Source organism: Lactuca saligna, chromosome 6 (assembly GCF_052625555.1).
Source record: "Lactuca saligna cultivar CGN05327 chromosome 6, ASM5262555v1, whole genome shotgun sequence".
NCBI classification, from domain to species: Eukaryota; Viridiplantae; Streptophyta; class Magnoliopsida; order Asterales; family Asteraceae; genus Lactuca; species Lactuca saligna.
The window spans coordinates 27,842,854-27,868,139 of NC_136422.1; the positions used below are offsets into that span (position 1 = coordinate 27,842,854).

The window sequence follows — 25,286 nt, forward strand, 5'->3', positions numbered from 1 at the left end:
TTATCAATGTAACATATTGTTTTATAAATATGCATGTAGCATGTTTTTGAGTAAGAATATTCTGAAATATGAAAGCTTGGGTCTTTCAGAAATATAATTTAGTTTTAGAAAGAATAGAGTTTATGTCTTTCAGACTGAGTCAGAGTTGACAGCGGCTTTTCAAAGCTTACGATTGCTAAGTTGGATCCGAAAGTCACATTGGCATTTATGGTTACTAGACTTATCCAAGTGAGAGACTATTGGATTTGGTGTCTAAGCCCATAACTATAACTAGGATGTACTTGACCCGATTGTAGCATGGTCCTTTTTGGGTTGCCTTCACTAATGCAACTTGATAGGATGGATATTGAGAATAAGGTTGTTTATGGTTTGTTAATATATTACAAGTACAATATATTAATATGAAACCATATTATTTAATTAGTATTGATCAAGAATTAATCTTGTGATCAAAAGAAACTAATTAAATATAGGGGGATTGATTATGTAATTCAATCATTCTTGTAGTGTGGGCCAATGATCCATGATCATGTAGGTGGGCTAAACTAATCCATGGATAGTCCATGGGGGTTAAACCCATGGAGCATGAGAATGTGGAAAGGCATGGGTTATTAGGGTTTGCAAAGTGTAACCCTAACATGTGCAACACTATAAATAGAGACTCTCTAGATCCAAAATCGGATACACCATATCTTGGAGATAACCAACTTATACTCTCAAGCCTCCTTTTGCATTTTGGTGTTTGTGAACCAATAGAGGCATCACAGTTAAGGTGCTAAAGCTTTCAAAGGTCAATAACTCTACCCTACTCAAGAGGTAAGCATCCAAACCAAGTTTATATTGTATAGCTTTAATTGTATACTAGATAGGGATAATGCTTTGTGTAACACCCCAAAATTGAGACCCAATTTTTTTTGTTTAATTACATTACTTATAAAAATAGTTTATGGAAAACATCGTTACTATCATTTCAAAACATCAATTCACAAATCACAAGTCTCAAAAATCATATCACCAAATAGTAAAATGTCAAAGAAGAATCCCAGGGTTTTCAAAGCGGAAATCATATGTGTGTGCTGCGCTGCTACCCTGTCGATTCCTACTTAGCTGAAGAGATACCTGAAACTAAAACTAAAAACTATAAGCACGAAACTTAGTGAGTTACCACTTTATACCACATACCATTCAACATACATACTGCCGGGAAATTCTGGGGTGCCCGACCTACCCCTGTCAAGCTATTATGGGGTGCTGACCTACCCATGTCAAGCCATTCTGGGGTGCTGGCCTACCCATATCACGCCATTATGAGGTGCCTGCCTACCTTCCGGTCTATCTCACCAAGTCACGGGGAATATTTAACCCATACTACTATCACATAATATCATATCATAATCAAGTTGTCAGACATATATGGGGTGTCCGACCTACCCTTCGGTCCAAACGACCGAATCGGGGGACTATTCCCCTCCTACTACCACTACCACACAGAACATATCATACAGGCACATAAAACACATCAAGTAATAACAAACCAGACAATTATCACAAAGACAATCATCTCAAGTCTCAACTAAAATCAAATACTAGTGGGTCGGCCTTGGTGCCTTAGACCCACTTCTACTGGAAGGTAACTCACCTGAATGTTGTGTAGTGTCTGCACTGTCCTCGGTATGAAAATCAACTCTCCTTGACTCCTCAATCTCTACACGACAACTTTTCTAAGTTATCAATTCATACTCATAACCCTTACAAGGGTCACTCAAGTCCAAGTCAAAGTCAAGGTCAAACCTTGGTCAAAGTCAACATTGGTCAAAGTCAACATCTGGTTAACTCGACTCGCCGAGTTGGTCCACCAACTCTCCGAGTCCCCATGTCCACAAAAAGCTACCAACCCTTCCCTACTCATCGAGTCTAGTGAGAGCTCAACGAGTTCGCCTTCAACAACACATCAGACTATCTTCAACCGACTCGCCGAGTTCGTCCGTGAACTCGTCGAGTTCATCCTCATCCTTATGAAGGTGTTCAGTCTATGACTCGCTGAGTTCATCCTTGAACTCGTCGAGTCCGTCTTCATGTGGTTGGGACATTACCTTGAACTCACCGAGTTCTTCTTGAACTCGTCAACTCCTTTGATCTTCAAGTCCATAACAAACTCCTAACAGGCTGAGTGTTCCTTCCACTCAACCAAAGACCATTTCCAGAAGACATTTAGGGAAAAATGTGACCCGACTCGCCAGGTCCCTCTTTGTCCAAAACTACTCAGTCGATTACAATGGGTCTCAATGCATCAAAACCATATATCTGACCTCCTAGGGTCCAATTTATACGTAAAGTTCCAATCTTGACGTCCATCCATGGAATTTTTGACTCAAAAAGCCATAACAATAGGTATATAAGAAGCATGGGTCTCCCATGGCCATAAAGTTGTCACCTTTATGCCATGGGAACCCTCAATGGTTCCAGATCTGAAGTGTAACTCCAATCATACTCACAAAATTCGATTATAACTTCACAACTCATAAAAGGGGTAGAAAATAGCCCCAAAACAAGATCTAAGAGATAGATGGTCAAGGTTCAAGCCTTTTACCTTGAATGAACTGAGAATGAAGCAAAACCTCTGGATCTACTAGCTTCCACTTGAACTCTCAAAATTTCTTCTTCTCCTCCAACTTCAAATGTGTTGGATTAATGTCTAAGTCCATAACTATAATTGGTAAGACTTGACCCGACCCGGCATGGTCCATTTGGGTTGCATGGCATCATGCACTTTGATAGACTATAATGAGAGAAATAAGACACTTATGGTTATTAATATATTATAAGTTCTAGTATATTAATAATAAGAATAATAAGATTATTTAATTAGTATTGATCAAGAATTAATCTAGGATTAATTAAGTGATCAAAAGAAGACCAATTAAATATATGGGTTGATTGTGCAAATCATCCATACTTATATCGTGGGCTAATGCTCCATGGATTATCTAGTTGGGCCAAAACCCATATGATTCTCCATGGATGCTCCATGGTGTATTTGAACCCATGGATCCAAGGAAATGGAAAGTCATGACAATTAGGGTTTACCCTAATTGTATAACTATATAAAGATCTTATTCTTGACAAAATCGGGACTAGTATTATTCAACAAAGGGCTAGCCGATTTTCATGAAGTGTAGAATTCTCTCAAGTTATTCCAAGTGTATTTGGTGTTGTGTGAACCATTTGAGGTGTCACACTTGGGGCACTAGGCACTCAAGCTTCATGAAGACAAGCACTATCAAAGAGGTATGTATTCTATCTTGTTATATCCATTGTTTTGTATGCTAGATTAGGATAGTACCTTGGATGTTCATATTTGCATGTATAATAGAGAAAACATAGATCCAAGGTATTTAGGGTTGCATGTACACTTAGGAGTGTTAGAATGCTCATAACCCAACAAAATGAACATAAAAGTCACCAAAAGCTCAAGAACACTTAAAAGGGGCTTAGGATTTCTCTGGGTTGGGAGGGATGATGGGGGTTGGATTGAGGCAGAATAAGACGTTTAAATAGGGTGCAAACCCTAACATTAGGGTATCATCCAGATAACTCCTACTCGTTAAGTCGGTCCCCCAAATCATTGAGTAGGTCACTAAACCTCCGGGTCCAAAGTCGAGTCTACTCGACGAGTTGGGTCTCCAACTCGCCAATTCCTAGGGCAAAACATGAAAAATACTTGAATTTAATTACGTACCATGTACCAGGTGTTACAAATCCCCCTACTTATTTTAGACTTCGTTCTCGAAGTCTGCTGCTGAGTCCGGAAAAAGCTCGGGGTAGTTCTCCCTCATCTTATCCTCCGGCTCCCAGGTCCATTTTGAACCCTTGCAGTGCTGCCATTGCACATTCACCAGCTCCACCCTCTTGTTCCTCAGTTCCTTCGACTTCCTGTCGAGGATTGCCGTTGGCCGCTCGATGTAGTTCATGCTGTCATCCACCTGAACATCCTCCAAAGGCACCACTACCAAGTAGTCCACCAGTCACTTCCACAACTGGGAGACATGAAAAGTACTATGAATCTGATTGAGTTCAGCTGGCAGATCCAGCCTATACGCCACCTTGCCCACCCAGGCTACAACCCTGAAGGTTCCAATGTACCTGGGGCCCAACATGCCCCACTTTCTGAACTGAATGACACTTTTTCAAGGCGACACCTTCAGAAGCACTATATCCCCGACCTGGAACTCCAGGTCTGAACGACGCCTGTCGGCATAACTCTTCTGTCGACTCTAAGTAGTCCTAAGCCTGCTCCGAACCTGCTGGATCCTCTCTGTAGTCTTGAGTACCACTTCGATACTCCCCATGACCCTCTACCCAACCTCACCCCAACATATCAAGGTCCTGCACTTCCTCCCATACAACATCTCGAAGGGAGGACGGTCGATACTCGCGTGATAATTATTATTGTAGGAAAACTCTGCCAATGGAAGGTAAATATCCCAACTACCTCCAAAGTCTAAAATGCATGCCCGCATCATATCCTCCAAGGTCTGGATGGTCCGCTCGCTCTGACCATCCGTCTACAGGTGAAATCGGTGCTAAGGTGTAGACGAGTACCCTGCTCTTCGTGAAACTTCTTTCAGAATTTGGAAGTGAACCACACATCTCTGTCGGAGATCACCAAAACTGGAACTCTGTGCCGAGCCACTATCTCCCGAATATAGATATCGGCCAACTTCTCAGCCGAAATATTCTCCTGAATCGAAATGAAATGGGCGCTCTTGGTCAATCGATCCACGATGACCCAAATCGAGTCCACCCCGTGCGCGATCCTAGGAAGCTTTGTGATAAAATCCATAATGATATTTTCCCACTTCCACATCGGGATATCCAACGGTTGGGCCTTGTCGTACGACCTTTGGTGCTCAGCCTTGACCTTCCTGCAGGTCAAGCATCTCTCAACATACCAAGCTACATCCCTCTTCAAGCAGGGCCACCAATAATCAAGACGAAGATTCTTGTACATCTTCGTCGGCCCGAGATGGATATAAAACTTGGATTTGTGTGCCTGCTCCATCATTACCTAGCATACACCTCCATGATATGGGACCCACACCCTACAGTTTAGAGTCAACAATCCACGTCTGTCATAATTGAAAGAGGAAACTTGACCTACATTACGCTCACTCTTACGATGTTCCTCCTTCATGGCATCTTGCTGGGCCTCTCGAATCCGGTCCAACATCGGAGTCACCATGGTCATCCTCATGCAAATATCTCTGATCGGCACTATCTTGCAGCTAAGCGCATCGGACACGACATTGGCCTTCCCCGGGTGGTAGATGATCTCACAATCCTTCACCACATCTAGCCATTGATGTTGCCTCATATTCAGATTTATCTGATCCATGAGGTACCTCAAACTCTTATTGTCCATGTAAATAGTTTAGTGGACCCCATAGAGGTATTGACACCAAATCTTGAGGGCGAAAACAACTGCCCCCAACTCCAAGTCATGCGTCGGATAGTTCGCCTCATGAGGCTTCAACTTCCTCAAAGCGTAGGTGATAACATGCCCCCTCTGCATCAATACCGCACCGAAACCCGAGATGGACGCATCGCAATACACCACAAAATCATCCACACCCTCCGGTAGAGCTAATATTGGTGCCTTGCACGATCTCTGTCTCAGCGTCTCAAATGCAGCCTGTTGCTCAGGCCCCCAGCGAAACACCACAAATTTCCTTGTCAACCGGGTCAAAGGAAAAAATATCTTGGAGAAGTCCTCAATGAATCTCCGATAGTAACCTGCCAATCCCAGAAAGCTCCAAATCTCAGATGGAGACCTCAGAACCTCCCACCTCATCACGGCCTCCACCTTGGCCGGGTCGACCGATATCCCGTTCTGGTTAACAAGGTGCCCAATAAACTACACCGTGCGCAACCAGAACTTGCACTTAGAGAAATTGGCATACAAGATCTCCCTCCTCATATTATCCAACACCTCTCGCAAGTGCTCCTCATGTTGCTCCTACGTCTTGAAATAAACCAAAATGTCATCAATGAAAACTATCACAGACCGATCCAACATCGGTCTACACATGTGCGTCATGAGATCCATGAACACGGCAGGAGCATTGGTGAGCCCGAAAGGCATCACCACAAACTCTTAGTGACCATATCGAGTAGGTCACTAAACCTCCGGGTCCAAAGTCGAGTCTACTTGACGAGTTGGGCCTACAACTCGCCGAGTCCCAGGGAAAAACATGAAAAATACTTGAATTTAAATATGTACCATGGACCGGGTGTTACACTTTGGAAATTTGAAAATGCATGTATAATTTGAGAAAACATATATCCAAAGAATTTAGGATTGAATGTTCACCATAGGAGTGTTATAGTGCTCAAAACCCAACACGTTTCACGTCTCTAATCTCAAGAAGTGTCTATCTTACGAGACTCTTGTAATCCCACTCGATGAAATCGAGTTAAATGAGAGTCTACACTTCGTAGAAGAACCGGTAGAAGTCATGGATAGGGAAATCAAAAGAACAAAACACATTTGTATACCAATAGTGAAAGTTCGCTGGAATGCCAAGCGAGGACCTGAATTCACTTGGGAACAGGGAAGATCAAATGAAACAAAAGTACCCACATCTTTTTCCTAGTTCATGAGTACCACTTTAGAAACAATTTTGAGACGAAATTCCCTCTAACGGGCGGATGATGTAACAACCCGTTATTTTCAAATCTGTAAAAGTGAACAAAAGTCAATCAATGTCAACAAAAGTCAAACTTGCTAAATAAAAGTCAAATTTGTTGATTTGCAATTTATTAAGGCTAAATTAATAAAATTATATATGGAAATTTCTTTTTATTTAAGTGTTGCAAAAATTGAAAATAAAAGCACAAAAACCAAGAACTCTCAGATAGATGCCCTTCCCTTGAACCAAAATCATGCTCCACCGAAAACCTCCTCGAACAGCAAATGAGATTTCAGCCATGACCGAAATCAACCCACTTACTTCGGACCGCAAACGTCTTGGCCGTCATTCTCTTGACCGCAATCCTTCCTCGGTGGGTATTCTCCACACTGAAATCATTCCTTTCCTTGGGTAGAGTTCTCGGCCGAAATCACCTTATAACTGCCTTATAATTGCTTCATATTTAAGGAACCTCATGCACATATTCTTCACTTTTACACTTCCATAAATGAAATTTACTTTACACATTAAGCTTTTGATCTATTTCTTTCTCCTTAGTATTTTGGTAAGTTTTATTTATAAAACTTGTGTTATACAACACTTATATTATTTATATCATCTTAATCACACATTATTATGTGTATAAACTATTAGGATACAGCTATCATTTCATGTTCTAAATCAAAGTTCCCATTTCTATTCCGTTAACAAAACCGTTATCACACACAAGGTGAGTTCATACTCCTACGTTTTCATGATTTTTCATTGTTTTAGGGGGGGGGATACAAGTGTAACACAAGAAAATTGTGTTAATATCTAAATGTTTTCAATATTTTTCAATCGTTGCCGTTAAAACATATATATATATATATATATATATATATATATATATATATATATATATATATATATATATATATATATATATATATATATATATATATATTGTAACGAAGAGATTTTCAAAACAAAATTTTCATTTTTCAACCACCAAAATTTAAACATAAAACATTCACAATAGTTATCAAATCAAACATATCCCAAGATCACAAATCAAATCTCCTCTCTGTGTGTACGGGTCACGCCGGTACCTTTCCACGGTCCTCGCCCCCAAAATACCACATACAACACATACGCCACTCGAGGCTACCGTACGACCCTCTGGTCGATGTGTCTTAGCGAGACCCTCCAATCCCGTAGCTCGTTGGGCCCTCTGGCCCGGTCTAAATCGTTGGACCCTCTGGTCCGGTTTGTATCGTTGGACCCTTCGGTCCGGTCTATATCGTTGGACCTTCCGGTCCGGTGTATACCATCATATAACATACATATATCACATAGCACATAATCTCGTGCATGGCACACAATCTCATACATGGCACACAATCTCATACATAGCACATAAGACCTTCCGGTCAACTCATAATACCACTTTAGGTAACATATAGTGAGAAGACTCACCTCGTGTAACTCAGAAATCTCGGACTCTGTGAAATAGGATCTAGCCTCCGCCTAACCATACGAAAATAAACACTTGGCATCAACACATTTCCCAAGGCTAGACCATTCCCTCTCTTAGCACTCTCAAGTCTCAGGAGGGTAAACGACCATTTTACCCCTCTTAAGGCTCAAATACTCTAAAGTTGACCAAACCCTAAAAGTCAACAAAAGTCAACGGTCAACCCTTTGGCGAAACTCGCCGAGTGCACTATTGTGACTCGGCAAGTTCAGTCATGAACGCACGTCCTCAAAATCCCAAATGACTCACTGAGTCACCTCCCCAACTCAGCGAGTTACCATCTGCGTGGTTTATGGGGAAAACCCATCGTACTCATCGAGTCTGGTCTTGGACTCGGCGAGTTCAAGCCATGCTCAAAATAAAATGACCTTCTGAGGTCAGATCTGCTCCTCTAATCCATAGATCTAACCTCCCCAAGCTCAATGAACACATAAAGGTTCGAACTTGATACACATGCAACGCCCAAATGACACTACTTGATGATTTAGTCCCAAATACAACACTCTAAGTTCATTTCTTCCATAACACAACATAAAGCAAGATGGATAACCTTCTCTGGACCACTATGGGTCCAGATCTAAAGTCTAAACATTATAAGGGACCTTATTCTCAACAAATCAACCCAATAAAGGGCATAGGAAACCCTAGATCCATGGATGCTTTAACAAAACAAAAAGAGGATCGATTTGCTACCTCAAACATGATGCCCTCTGCTTGAAATCCACGAATATGTAACCTCCTTGGCCTCCTCCAAGCTGGAATCAACTTCTTCTTGCAAAACAAACCCACAAAGGTCCAATAATGGCTTCTTCTCTCTCACAAACGCTCAAGCACAATAAGGGTTTCTCTCAGGGGTCTGGTAGCCGCAAATGATGGCTATAAGCCCCTTTAAATAGGTCTCAAACCCCGGGGATTATGGTTTTATTAAACAACGTGGACTCGCCAAGTCCACGAATGGACTCGCCGAGTCCACCATTAAATCATTCCGACCATCCGCGCTCCTACTCGACGAGTCTGAGCGCCTACTCGCCGAGTCTCTCTCCAAAAACTCAATATTAAAGCATAAAATAAGATACCTAGGAGTCCGGATGTTATATATATATATATATATATATATATATATATATATATATATATATATATAAAAGGTTCAACAGGCTTAGAATTGATAATTTGGCATCATTTCCTGTTCCTTGTTTGGTTGTGGGCTTGGGGTAAAATTATTTATTCGACTGTCTATTTAATCATAATTATATAAATATTATATTTATATAAGTGTAAAATCATTTAAAACATTTTAAACAAAAATATAAATTTTTTGCAAACTATTTTAATATCATTCGGCTATAAATATTGAATTTCATGGGACAACCATATCACAGATTTTTTCGTTTTAAACTTATCGAATTGTTAACAATACAAAGGTTTTCGTTTCAGTAAAACACAAATATATAAACTATAAAAGATATAGTTTATGGAACGTACATGTTGCATTTCAAAGTTCAGATTACGATACGGAAAACAAACATATAAACTATAATAGATATAGTTTATGGATCATATATACTACTTTACATTTTCATAATAACTTAAGGAAAATAAACATATAAACTATAGTAAATATAGTTTATGAGATATACTTACAGTTTATCTATTACAAGGTAACCTTTTATTATTCTACACGTATCCGTCAATATAGCATTTGTGAGACACACTTTACGTACTTATCTAAGTACCAACCAAGTCCTGAAATTATAACGAGAGTCTCTTGGAGGGAGAGCATGACACTTGTGTATAGATCTATACGGGACTGACAATCCCGCACCTGAGCTACTTGCAACAGCTAGGCCGACAAGCCTTAGGTGACAAATGTTGTACCGATTTCGACGCCTGAAGAACATCGTGTTCAGGCCATCTTAAGTCATCAAGCATGGTTATAATAACTCACAATTTGGTATTCAACAATAAGATTAGTGTAAGAATAAGTAAACATCTTCACGTAGTTTTATTAAATAATAAAACTATAATACAATAATTTACAAGTATAGATGGTAAATCCAAGCATTTACAATTACATAGTTTTCATACATGTACAAATACATAATATTATGCTAATACAGATAAGACATACTTTTCATGGTTTCATATGAATTAAAACCACATTATTCTATTTCAGAGTACAATAAGATTTACACGTTTTGAGTACATCACATTACAACAGAAAATATAGGATTTTCTAGGAAAAATATGCTTACATTTTCAAAGAAAAATGACAGATTTCAATTACAAATATGTTTATTAGCTCACCAACTTAATTATTGACACTCTTTTCAAAACTACTTGTATTCTCAGGAAATCAATAAATAGGTAAATCCATGAATTTTTGAGAAGACAGAGCAATATAGACTCATGTCTTTTTACTTTAACTATACATTTTGGTGTCAAGTATACATTGATTTGAACACCAATGTAAAACTATATTGTATCAATGTAATGGTTGTTGTGCTTTGATTAATATTATGCAATTGTTATGATATTGTACATGATGTCCTCCGCCCCTGAGCATTTCCGCCGTTCCGGTTTGGGGTGTGACAGAAGAGTACATATCTACATGTTTAAGTGTTTTATTTGTTTATTTCTTTATATTTTTGTACTTAACTTTTTCTACCAATAGAACATCTCACGATTTATTACCATGAGAGTTTTCTAAGGCATTTTTAGGGGACAGAAGTTAATACGCAAAGACACATAGGTATAGATAAAATCTTATTTCACCAAGCAAAGTACTTAAAAGTAAATAAGCAGAAAATACTTTTTATAGCACTAGAAAGTTCGAATAACTAAAATTTCTGTTCTTTTTATATTCTCTCTTGAATTGAATATTTAGTTTCAATTGAGGAATTACAAAATATAAGACTGGTTGTGGGTTCCAAAGGCTAACCCATACATATATTTATGCTTCAGGGTTGAAAACTTTTTCATTTTTTGTTTTGCACGAGTAGCTTTGGGATTCATGTTAGTATGCTTATGGGTCATATTTAGGATTTCGAGACACTAGCAAATCGAGATTCAAGACATGGGACCCACTTAAATGATTCTAACAGTTCTTCAGTGGTTTTTGTAAAGGTTAGGTAAAAAAATATGAATGAAATGTGGAAAATCTTTTTTTTTTTTTTTAGTTTTTAGTAATGAAATGCAAAATGCGAAGATGATGCAAAAAAATGATAATATTTTTGAGATTTTTTTAAAATGAATGCAGAAAATATGAAAATAAGATAAGGAAAATCTTTTTTGAATTTTAGAAAAAAAAAAACCTAAAACCATGCAATGCCACTACCCAAGTTTAAAATCTAGCATCGTCCCCGATGCTTGTAGAGTGCATAACAACCTAATCATCTAAGGGTAGTGGTAGGGATGATAGTCAGGTTGGATAAGAGTCCAAAACAGTCACAAGTTCACAACAACTAAAAGTTTTAAGCAAAATATGAAAAATTAAAGATATGGAAGAATTTACCAAATTGTTCTTGGAACCTTGCAATTATGGTGAGAACCTCCTCTTCAACCTTCCTAAGCTTTATGCTATATATTTTTGGCGTGTAAGATTCATTTTCTAGGTAAAAAAGTATGTTTAAAACCATTTAGAACATTGAAAAGTTGAAAACTACAAAAAAAAACAAAAGAAGTTTTAAATGAAAGGATAAAAATGCCCCCGGATTGCTTCTTGGTTAGCCGCCCTTGTTTTAAGTTGTTGGCTCGACTTGGCCCCTGGAATATATATATAAATATATATATATATATATATATATATATATATATATATATATATATATATATATATATAATTTCAAGAATGTGGGGTTTTCCAACTCATCAATCTCCTTACTACCTCCTTCAATGGAACATTCAACTTCCTTTTATCTTTCATTTTGTGCATGACCCAAGAGGGACTTATACCTTTGATGTTAGTAATTGTCCATCCAATCACCTTTTTGAATTTGTTCAGGAAGGTGATCAATTCATTCTATTCAATTTTAATATTTTGTTTGAGTTGATGGTCGTTTAGGTGTTCTCCTTCCCAGGATACACATTCTTCAAAGGGTTTGGGGGGGGGGGGGGGGGGGGTGTTAATTTTGGCTCTTGTGTTTTTTTCACTAGTAGGTTAAATTTGGATTTGGTGGTGGGTAACTCGGCTTCTCTTCCATCAACTTCCATGTGCTTGTCAACCATAAACTTCCAAATCTCCAGCACCTCCTCGTTTATATAGAACTCCTTTATAAGTTTGTTAGGTTTATCCTTGTCAAATTTTTGTGAAAAGACTAACTCTAGAAATCATGGTTAGTCATTTTTAAGTTCTTTTCAACCGAGGGTTGGATCGTATTCAAAAAATTGACAGATTAAGCATCATAAGGAACCTTCTTTGCTTCATGAATATCGAAGTTGATGATTTCCCCGTTAAATTCCATAGATAAAGTTATGTTGTAGACATCAATTTTTGTTTTTGAAGTCTTTAGAAAAAGTCTACCTAGAAGTATAGAACTTGAACTTTGGGGGTCACCATCTACCACATCTAGAACATAAAATTCTTTAGGGAAAACAAATTCATTGACTTGCACTAACACGTCCTCTAGTACACCTTTTGGTGTACTATCGATTGGCCAGCAAGCTTGATGATCCACCAATGTTGCTCAATGTTCCTACTCTAATTGATTGATAAATAAAATATAGTAGGACATTTATAGATGCACCAAGATCAATAATTGCTCGAGGTAGATGAAAATTCCCCAATTTACAAGGCACGGTAAAGACATCAGCATCCTTGCATGTTTAGGGCATCCTCTTTTGCAAAACTGTTGAAATGTTTTTGCAAACTTTTACTGTTTTATTAGATTTAAGTTTCTTTTTAGATGTGAAAAGTTCTTTTAAGAACTTAGCATATCTAGGAACCTACCTTATGGACTTGTGACTCCATCTCTTGTTCTCTAGACATTTTTCAATAACCCCAGTCATGAACTTCCAGATATGAGGAAGGCATTGATGGATCACATGTTTAAAATCATTACGTCTTCCCTGTAGAGTGAGGTAATACCCTAACCTTACAAGCATGGTTTTACACTTTGATTCACATGGAATAGAAGGGTAGGATGTATAACGAGGAAGACGAAGAGCATCCTGAACAGTTTCAACTATAAGTAGGATTTTATAACCTCTATTCTTAATTATACCAATGATGGTATGAGCCTTTAAAATCAAAAACACATGTATAGTAGAACTCACAAAGGTGATTGACATATAGAGCTCTTGGATACTCAGAGAGATCATATCAAAGTAGATGATAGTCAAGAAACTGAATGAACTCCTCAAGGCCTTTGTTCTTGTATTTGATAAGGATGACATCTTAAGCACACACATTTGTGGCATTGGTTACGATGGAAGTATTTGGAGGAGCCATGGACAAAGTTCTTAAGGATTAGGGTTTTTGCAAAGAGTAATTTGTGGATTTTCTGAAGGAAGGGTTTTTGGATGTTCGTAAAGGAGATTAAAGGGAAAGGAAATAGGTTTATATATGGGAAGGAATTTAAACGATTTTGAAATTTGTTGACACAGGGTAATGATGATGTTAGAAAAATTAGTCGGCATTCTCGTAACTCTAAAACTAATCATCACATTCCTTTTCCTAAACTTGGAGAGTTGGAGGAGAAATAGTTGTAACATATTTGATTTTTCAACATTGTACTGAGACAATATTAACGAGTGGGGTAACAACATATGAGATTGCAGGCGAAATTTTAAAAGAGCATCAGGGAGTGATCACACTATTACTATAAGATACCTTTGCCAGTAAAGGATGGCTATTGTCATACCCAATCTATGGTGGCAATAGAAAGGTCGGGGACACCAAGTGTTGGGTGTGTCTCACGTACCTATGTTTTAGAAGGAAGATCATGGACACCAAGGAAAAGGTTTTCAGTATCATACCCCAGTCTATGGTGACAACAAACGAGGTCATAGATACCAAGTGCAGGGTGTGTCACACCAAATCTATGGTATTAATAAACATTGTCATATACATAGAAGCAACCCTTTGTCTTTAAGGATCTGGCAAGTTTCTCAAGCAATAGACAATGTTATTAGTGTGAGCCATGGGTTATGTGCGATGTTTCATCAAAACATTAGAATTATTACATACGAAGAGCACGCTTCCATAGATAGGGCCTGGATAGGAACATTTAATCATAAAGGAAACACCAGAGCCACATAACAATATTCTGATAGTGACCATTCGGTCTCACCCTGAAGGTTTAGGCGATGCTAGATAATGAGCATGAATGGATAATTCAATGTCATCTCATCAGATGGTCTTACTGATGATATACTTAGAGAGATTTAGTCACATACATTAACATGCTTCTAGGGATAGTAGAGGTTAAAAGACATACAGTCTAAATCTTGATAAGATTATCGTCAAATCATGATCATTATTATTATTCTAGAAGTAATTTATCAGAGATATGCCGCTTAGAGAAGTGAAATTGGTCATTAAAAAACATTTGAAGACTAAAACTTGGATATTTTCTATTAAAGATTTACAGAGAAATTAATGATGTCTCATAAAACAAAGAATGTTTCAACCTCCTTTTGCTATATAAGGATATGTTGTACTTCCCATAAATATATTTCAATATTTTAGCACCCTGCCACAATGGTTTTTCAAGTTGGAGACAAGGTAAAGGTAATGATGAACGAATAAGGCTTCAAAGGGTCCTAACTACTCTAGAGTGGTTTCAAGAATGGATGAAAACAGGTACGTGGTCAATTTTGACACTATTTTAAGGAAGAATAGAGTGTTCTTGCAAAAAGTAACGCAACTTGATCAGCTCGGCCCATGTCCTCCAAAGGTGATGGTGAACTTGGAGGAAGGAGATATAGTCGACACACTGTATAATGATGGATGGTGGTTAGGAAGGTTGGTGGAGAGAAAGGGTAATAGCTATGTAGTGCACTATGGTGTAACCAACCTTTTTTATGAACTTGAACAAATTTGAATCCTACATGAGTGGAACAATGATCCTCAAAGCTTGCTAATGGTTTTTTTGGAAGCCAAGGGTTTGTTTCTTTTATTTTGGTCTTTGTTTTCTTTGCAAGCTTTCCTAAAAGGTAACAATTTCTCAATGTTGTCACTATATACTTTTCAAATTTAACTATTTTTTGGGTGTGTATATTTCTTAAGTTTTTTGAACTTCATCGGCTATATTTGATGGGGTTTTTTTTGACTAATTTTGGATTTTTTTTTGCTCATATCATATCATCATATTATATTTTAAAAGAAACATTTTCCTTTCACCGTATCCATTTGAAATACCCAACTCTTCGTATTTCCTTATAATATACTTTTATTAACTTAAATATGTTGATACTCATAAACATTATCATAAATGGAAGACTTCTTGAATTATCAGTATGATATACTTAAGTTATTAACTTTAATATAATATTAAACACATAACCTAAATTAATATATAAAATAAACTTAAATATATAGTGTAACATTTAAAACCTAAAGTGAAATATCAAATAAAGTTTTAAAAAAATCAACATAATTTTTAAAAGAGTTTTAAGTAAAATATTAAATACAATAAATATAAAAGAACCTAAATCTAAAAATCGAATTAACTAAAAGATGTCAAAAAACTATTTTTTTAAATAACTAAAATTCAATTAATTTGTTTTTAAATTAATTATTATAAATAACATAAAGTTATAAATTAAATTATGTTACTTTATACAAATAGTGGTTGATAATTTAAGTGATCATCATAATGAAATTAAAATATCGTCAAAAAAATTTAAAATTAACAAATCATAACAGTTGTTAATTAAAATAGTTGAGAAATATAACTATTTTTATACACATGAGAAGAGACCATTAAATGATCTGATTTTAATAAGTGTTATTTATCTATTGTTCAAATTAATTATAATTTTAAATTAACTAAATATAATAATTATCATTTTATAGTTGATATAAATGACATAAATATTTTCAATAATATATAATCTCCAAAAGTTTAACTGCTTAATTTTATTTCACGGAACGTGTGGATATTCGTCTAGTTTCATATAGAAAGGTACATAAATTGTAGACTGAAAGTTAAACCGAAGAAATTTTCAAAATAGATATATAGTGAGACATAAGAACTTTTGGTTTTGATGATTTTCATTATGGTCCTTTTAGATTCTTATTTGTTTCTCATTTTCGCTTAACATAGCTTTTTTGGTTTGTTTTTTAGTTATTGTGGCTAGGTTCACTAATCCAGATGATAAGATTGGAAACACCAACTTCAAGGTACACATCAAGATTATCTAATTAATGTTTGAACATATTTGTTTCTTATAGTCTAAATGTAAGACATGTTGGATGTCATCTTGATTGTTGGTAAGTTGAAAAAAAAATGTTGGAATTTATATATTAGTATAGTGTTCCAAATTATATAGTTGAGGGAAGACTGCAAGAAAGACGCTTCCAATTATCTTCCATTAGCATTGGCATTGTTATATGAAGATTATTGTAAGTTAGTATGCAATTAAATAAATAAAAGTCTAATATTTTTGGCGTATCTGGTCACTTTTATTATCAAATACCCAAAATGCCAAAAAAACATTTAATTGGATAAATTGTTATCTAAGTTAATAAACACAAGTTTATTTTGTTGGCATCTTGGGTATTTGTTTACTTTTATTTAACTTAATGACATTTTTATTTTACAAATAATAACATTGTTCTTACATTTTTTGTAATTACGTTTATTTTATAATAATATCAATGCATTTATATGTTCACTTACATTAATAGCAATGTACTTACATTTTTACAAATAATAGTTATTTCTATTTACGAGTGGAATCTTCAAGCAATTCTCATTTTGATTAGTAATACAAACAATTGTCGAATCTTCAAATATTGCCTTATAAGCAAAAAACTTGAAAAAATAAAATGCAAATAGTTACCTCTGACTGGATTTTCATAATATATTTTGCAATTTTTGGTAGAAAACCGTAAGTACATTGCTATAGTAGGTAAAAATTAAATTATATTTTCTATATCTTTAAAAATAGAAGCGTGTATTATTGTTTCCAATAATTTTCACTATATCTTATTATAAAAGGATTTCAACCTTTTTGATTACCATGTTTGAATGGAGAAACTTAAGCTCTTTTCATAATGCAACATAGGTAACAATAAATAAAAATTAAAATTTCAGTAATAAAAAAGGAGATTTGAATTAAAAGAAAGAAATGTTTGTTAAATAGAGCATCATACGGTGAAAAACTATAAGTACAACGCGATAATTTGGGGAATCTATCAAAGTACAATGCATTGTGAAGGAAAATTTGATAAGTACAATTAATGAACATGTTGTTATCGAATCCTACAATATATGGTTGGAAATAAAAATCTAAATAACTAGGAATTACTAACTTGTAATGAAGTTCTAAATAGACATTACAAACTATCAAAACAAAAATACATTATGAAAAAATTCGTTGACCATGTCGCATAGATGTAAATAAGTCTAACTACATTACTTAATCATTTCTCGAGTATTTTCAGGAAGAATCAACATCACTTTCTTTGATCTAACAATTACATAATGATATATGATGTTTATGATGTTGGATGTGCTAATGAATGCTCGATATGATATTAATGTGAGGTGTTGATGTGATATCCATATTTATGTTATTTCATAGATGTTAAATATGTTTTATGGATTCAAAATATATGTTACCAAATTTTCTAGTCTGACGTGATATTATGATGTGTGTATCATGGAATATTGTTAGAGAAATTGACGGTTAGAGATGCACGTTGACTTCAATGATTACAATGGATAATTTTATATCCCTCTAACGTTATAATACAGGCGAGCAAGATCTGATATCCTGTAAATGAAAAATTAAATATTCTCCTGTATTTTCTTCCAACCTATTATACTATCCATGTTAAATGGTGACAAGTGTATCAAACTCTCGCTTAATCAGAGAGTGCACCTCCCTGTCTGCAAATGGTTGTTATATTGCTTACATTGTTTCATCGATGATCATGTCGGTTTTCGGCTTCTTTCAAATTTTGTATCCATTGATTTATCTTATTAGTTTAAAAAACAATACAAAATGCTTAACGCTTAAAAACAAATACAAAGAATTCAAAAACAAATAACAAAACAATCATACAAACTCATAAATTATGAATGTTTACCTCTTAAGAATCCATTAAGCTCTTAAGCTCTTAAGAATCCATTAAGCTTTGGGCTTCAAAATTTTGGTAGTCTCCCATGTAAAATCCGGATCTTCACGACCAAAATGCCCATAAGCCGCCGTTTTCTGATACCTAAAATTTCCCCCTCTTTTCAAGTCAAGATTAATAGCCATCATCCCTGGCCTAAAGTCAAAATTCTCCTTAATCAAAACAAGAATATCCTTATCCGGAATATTCCCGGTCTTATACGTGTCAACAAACACCGACAACGGCTCCGCCACCCCAATCGCATAAGAAACCTGAACAATACACCGCCGTGCAAGTCCCGACGCCACAATACTCTTCGCTGCTTGCCTCACAATGTAAGCACCACTTCTATCCACCTTCGTTGGATCTTTCCCGGAGAAAGCACCTCCGCCGTGAGCTCCCCATCCACCGTACGTGTCGATAATGATTTTCCGGCCGGTGAGACCCGCGTCTCCGTGGGGACCACCGATGACGAACCTCCCCGAAGGGTTGAGATGGAAGATGGTGTTGTCGTCGAGGTATTGAGATGGGATGACTGGTTTGATGACGTGTTCTTTTAGATCGGCGGCGATTTGGTCGTTGGTGACTGTTTCGTCGTGTTGGGTGGAGATTAGCACGGTGTGAACCCTCGTCGGAACCATCGCGCCGTTGTCGTTGTGGTACTCAACGGTGACTTGGGTTTTCCCATCGGGTCGGAGCCATGGGCAAGTTTTGTTTTTTCGGACTTCGGTCAGTTTGGCGCCGAGTTTGGTTGCGAGGACGTGAGTGAGTGGCATGAGCTCCGGGGTTTCGTCGGTGGCGTAGCCGAACATGTGACCTTGGTCGCCGGCGCCGATTTCTTCTGGTTTCTTGGTGAGGTGACCATGGACACCTTGAGCGATGTCCGGGCTTTGTTGCTCGATGTTGACTAGAACGTTGCAGTTGTCGGCGTCGAGTCCGACGTCGGCGGATGTGAATCCGATCTCTCTGCAGGTATCCCGGACTATTTTCTCATAGTCAACGGTGGCTTTGGTGGTGATTTCACCGAAGACCATGACCATGTTGGTTTTCGTGCATGTTTCACAGGCGACTTTGCTTTCTGGATCTTGTTCAAGGCATGCATCGAGAATGGCGTCTGAAACTTGGTCACAGAGTTTGTCTGGGTGTCCTTCGTTCACAGATTCGGATGTGAAAAGGAAGGTCTCCATCTCTCAAACTGGAACAAATGAGATTTACATAAACATAAACATAAACATCTCTATTTAATGAATGAAGCTAATCTTAGAAGCTTAATCGTTTTGTTTCTGTAAGCTATTCAATAGTTCCAATTTGCAGCTAAATGGATAATGTTGTAGGTCGTATATAGCTTATCTGATTTAAATGCTTTCTATTATTCAAATGGATCTATGATGAAGTCAAAGTGTATAATAATATAATGTTCGAAACATCCAGATTCTCTCCTATGAATTTTCAGAGCATGAATGAACAGATGGATGTGATTCGATCTAGATCTAATCTGAGAAAATAATCACACGCCAAAGAGGAAAAGTAACTTAAAAGTAAGATCTAGGACTAGAATCATGGAGAAGTATAGAGATGTTAATGCAATTGAATTGGATGATAAGAGAGTAGGAGAAATGAAGGTTACCTTGCGTTGATTGGCAATGGGATCTTGCGATTTGGGGAAGAAGGAGAAGGGGAATGGTGAGAATTGGGAAGGAAGAAAGTGGAATTTATAGGTGCGAAGGAGAAGGGGAATGGTGAGACTGCCGACAGAAGTTATACAGCGAGGAGCAAGTTGATGTGGACCCACCGCCAATTCAACCACCGACGAAAATAACTTCCAAATTAGATTCCTTTAATTTTCAAAACAATTAACATATTCTTCAAAATTTACATATTCGTTTCCCCATCCATTTTTAGAGTTTATAGTTTCAATATAAAATATATATATATAGAAAAATCAATTGTAGTAAAAATCTAAAGATCGGATCTTATATAAAATTGTTTTATGTTTTGTACGATCGTAATCGTAAGTTCAGATTGAGATCGAAATATCGTATCAAAATGAACTTTTATTTAAATTTATTCGTAATATTTTAAACGTGTAGTATACGTTATAATTTGATGTCGATTAAGACCTCAAAATGGAGTCAATGTAACATTTCTAAACATTAACCATAGTTTTATTGTTACAAACCGTAAATAAGGAAAAAAAAAACATTTTAATTACAAAAATAAATAAGATCATACAATTAAAGACTTAATGTCAGGAATGGGATATCATGAGTATAACTTGTGTGATTCGAGATGAAGTGATAAAGTAATTATAATATAGGATTTTGCAACTTGCAATGCTTGATTTCAAATTGAATATAATATTTTTTTAGGTTCGACTATATAATAAAACTAAAGAGATGAGATCGCATCATATTAAGATCTCATAATCAGGATCCTAAGATCTCACTATAAATTTTATTTCAAATACATTCTAACAAGATCGTAATCATTTTTTGCTTGTAGGATCTTAAAATCGTAAGATATTAAGATCAAGATCGAAATTTTAACAACCATAAGTAAAACTTCTGATTTTAAATTAAAACAAAAAAGTTTTAAATTTTAAAACTATTTAATAAAAAAGTATTTTATAAAGAACTCTTTTATTGGTTTATAAATTGAATTTATTATATTTTTCTTTTAATTCAACAATGTGTTTTACATAAATCATTTTATGTAATTTTATATATTTTAAAACTTTGGATCCATAATATTTATGTACCCAAAACTCTAAACTTGAAACATGTAGATACAAGTGTTACCTTTACTAAAAAAAATCTAATCGAATTAATCCTTATGGTAAGAACTTGAAATAGATTTTGTAACAATGTGGAATACATGGTCGAAACATTCGACATGCTGTTTATTAGGTTTATTAGATGTTCGATTAAATCATTATGTATCGCTCATGTCTATGAATACAACTTATGATGACTGATTGTATAGATTAAGAAATTTACTTCATAAGATTTGCTAAAGTTTAGGTTAATTCGATATTTATATTGTTCATAATGTTGACTTTTGCAATTGATCTTACGGCAAACTGATTTTCAAAAATTCATTCAAAATTCATTGCTGTAAATCCATAATTTTTCTCATATTTTGTTCATTTATTGCATCAAATAATATAGTATAACAAAAAAGTTGGAAAATATGAGAGCTTTTTTCTAATTCTAAAACAGGGAAAATTTAAATTCAAATAGAAAATTTTGAAAATATAAAGTTATTAACATACTTATAATCTATAACTTTTTGTTATAAATATTCAAATAAAACACCGAGTCCAAACATATTTTGGGCGTAAAACGAAAAGACAAAAAAATATCATATATATAGTCAAACACTTTACAAAATTCACTAATTTAAAAAAATATTTCTTATAGTTATTTTTAGATATATAATCGTTAACAATAATATAAAGATAAAAAAAATATATATTGTTTTAGAGGTTTTGTCATTTGCCTTCTATCTAGTCGGTCATAAGCTCGAATCAAAGGAAACCAATTTTCTTCGCCATCCTAAAAAAGTAGTAACAATATCAATCTATATATACCGTATCTTTATTCGTCCATAAAGTAGTCAAATCATTCAACATTTCTTATAATATCAATGATCTATTTCTTTTATAACTTTAACTTTAAAAAACTTCTCTCTATAGGTTTTACCAGTGGCCGACATAAGGGTTCCTGGGGTGTAACCCCTCAATTTTTAAAGCACATTGTAATTCTTTTTGAAATTTTTCGACGTAATGTAATTTTTCCGGCATGCAGTTAACACTTAGGAACTAAGATGACATAATCAACATATCATTTTTTTAATAGATGGTCAATTTACATTTAGTCAATTCGATTTTTCTCCATTTTGATTGCACCTACCCACCTTGTTTATGAACAACAATTGTTATAAGTATGATATTGTTTCTTTCTTCTTCATGCTTCCAGTGATTTTTCTTTTTCTTTTTTGTAAAAATAGACTAATGTTTATATATTAAAATTACATAGCTTATAAAATTTGGGCTCCTTGAAACGATGAGACCTGGTTGTGGCAAAACCTGATCATACATAGAGTGACAAGAAACTGGATACAAATATAATTCGAAAATAAGTCTTTTATGTAATAACGTGTTCAAATATTCAACTCTTGTGGAGTTGAGTTGAAATCAGTAGTGACATCTTAGTTGAGGGGTTGTTTTAGGGAACATGTGAGATTGTGGGAATTATAGATTCATATGCACATGGGGACAACAGGTTTTTTTGCTTGGTACCATATGAAACTGCTGACTTTGCTGCATGTGATCACCCTTTATACAAATAAAAACATATACAATATACATATATATATATATTTAGATAGATACACACAAACACATAGAGGCACATATACATTTCAATTATAGGTGGTAGGAACACCACTCACAGTGATCATACACCATGTTTTCTATTATATAAATTTTATAAAATAGTCGTTCATAATTAAGACAGAGATACAGGGGTACCACTACCACACCCAAAATAAAAAGCAGTCATGGGTTGCTTCATTAAATTCTATTAGATTTTTACATAACAGCCATGGGTAACTTCATCAAAACCTTATTAACCAACTAGTGGTTTATAGGTAACCTATAATAAAGGCCATAATGCGGCGAAAAATATCAGGCTAAATCCGTAAATCATTTTCAAAAATTTACCTAAAAATTATCTTACTGCCATCGTTTTATAGAGAATCTTGATGGTCTATGAAAATGTGTATTTGGACCCAACATACCTACAAAAATCTGAATGGTCTGTCAAAATTTCTACATAAGTTATGAAAATCTCGATATGGGTCGAAGTGTTTGACCGAGAGTGGTCCCCCATATATAAACAAATTTGTTTTTCATTTTCTAATTTTACACATTTGTAACGACCCAATTTTCAAAATGATTTTTTCATTTTTAAATAGTCAAAAACATTTCCAACAAACTATAAAATCTCAAGTACATTTGTCTTCAAATTCATAACATCAACAATATTATTCCAAACATCAGAGTGTCTCATACAAACACCTGAGAGAGAATGCATGTCACGTCATCAAGTCTTGCCCTGACTCTTAGGCTCAGATGTACCTGAAACAAATCCACAAACTGTAAGCTAATGCTTTGTGAGTTCAAAAGAGCATATGACACACAATCCACATAATCATATTAGCTATAAAAGCTACATAAACCACATAAGCCATACATACAACATATGGGATGCCCACCCTAGGGTCTTACTCCAGGATATCGTGGGCTCCCCACATGGTCTTACACCTAAGTGTCAAGGGCTCTCCCATGGTCTTTAATAGGAAAGTTATGGGCTCTCCATATGGTCTTACATCTAGGTGTCATGGGCTCTCCCATGTTCTTTAATAGGAAAGTCATGGGCTCTCCACATGGTCTTATATCCAGGTGTCATGGGCTCTCCCATGGTCTTCTATACCACATATACAACTAGCATACTTCTTAGCACATAACCAACTATCATTCCACATAATACAACTTCAGCTAGTGTACCATATATCATAAAATGGGTCGGCCTTGGTGCCTTCGGCCCATTGGTATGGTGAGGAGACTCACATTTGTCTGTTGAATACGAAAGTTGCTCTCCAAATAGTCTGTAACCACCCATGCTGAACAATAATTTCATTACCCTAGGTTAGAGCTGAACACAATCCAGTTGAAGAACCCAAACCCCAAGTCCTTTTCACAATGGCCCAAAAAGTCTTTCTTTGCTAATGGGCCCAAAGTCCATGTCCAAAATCATTAATGGGACTCTTGGTCCAATAAAGCCCAACCATAGTATCCATAACCCAATATAGATAAGTTGGCCCACTAACTTAAAACGTGACCAGGCCTAATGACTAATTAAAGCCCAAAACAAGATCGAGCCCATCTGAGGTGCGTACACCTTGTGTACCATCCTGGTACGCACAGCGTACTAAGTCCCTGAGCTATACGTGCTGCTTACTCTAAGTTACGCCCATCGTACATACATATTAAGCACCTTCTTCCATTAAGTGCTTAATATTGGATGTTCTAATGTCCAATATCAGATCTGAGCTTATTAAAACGTCCTAGGGCATAAAGTTGTCAACTTTATGCCCTTGCATGCTAAATAGGACTTAAAAACTTCATTCTTCACATTAGGACTTCATATAAAGCTTTAAACTCATGCATGGGGTCTAGATACTCTTCAAGCTACCACCTTTATGCATATAGCATGCTCACAAAACTCAGATCTAACCATTTCAGTCTCTGGAGTTGCTCAACTCTCAAGAGAAGGTCCAAAACCAACTAAAAGGACAGTATAAAAAACCCTAGCTAGATCTAATGAATAAGATGGCAAGATCAAGGTTTTATACCTCTAGAAGCTCTTCAAGGTGAACTATGTGCAGATTCTTGAAGCCCAATGCCATTAAGCTTTCTTAGCAATTCCTTCTTCTTAAATGAACTCTCAAATGGCCACAAATACATTCATTAAGCTCAAAAACACTCTCACAAGGTATCTCTGGTGTAGAAGGGCGAAATGAGACTATGGAGGCTGATTAGGGTTTGGTCCAAGAGGCTTAAGGGTGTTTAAATAGGTGTCAAGTCTAAGAATTAGGGTTTTGGCCCTCTGTCGTGTACGCCTCGCGTAGCAATACGCACGCTCTGCGTACGCGGCCACCCTCCGCGTTCATGCATCCTTAGTACGCTAAGTGTACTCCTGGAGTACACCCCGCGTACTAAGGGACCTTTTAT

General features: G+C 35.9%; 1 protein-coding gene across 1 annotated transcript; it reads right to left on the bottom strand.

The window, feature by feature from the left end:
• Positions 1-18,322: 18,322 nt before the first annotated feature.
• On the bottom strand, positions 18,323-20,212 carry LOC144999922 (S-adenosylmethionine synthase 2-like). Its single transcript, XM_078959072.1, has 2 exons — positions 20,118-20,212; positions 18,323-19,685 (listed from the first exon to the last, which is right to left on the bottom strand). The coding sequence occupies exon 2, from the start codon at positions 19,675-19,677 to the stop codon at positions 18,505-18,507; it is 1,173 nt and encodes a 390-aa protein (XP_078815198.1). The 5' UTR covers positions 19,678-19,685; positions 20,118-20,212; the 3' UTR covers positions 18,323-18,504.
• Positions 20,213-25,286: the final 5,074 nt, after the last annotated feature.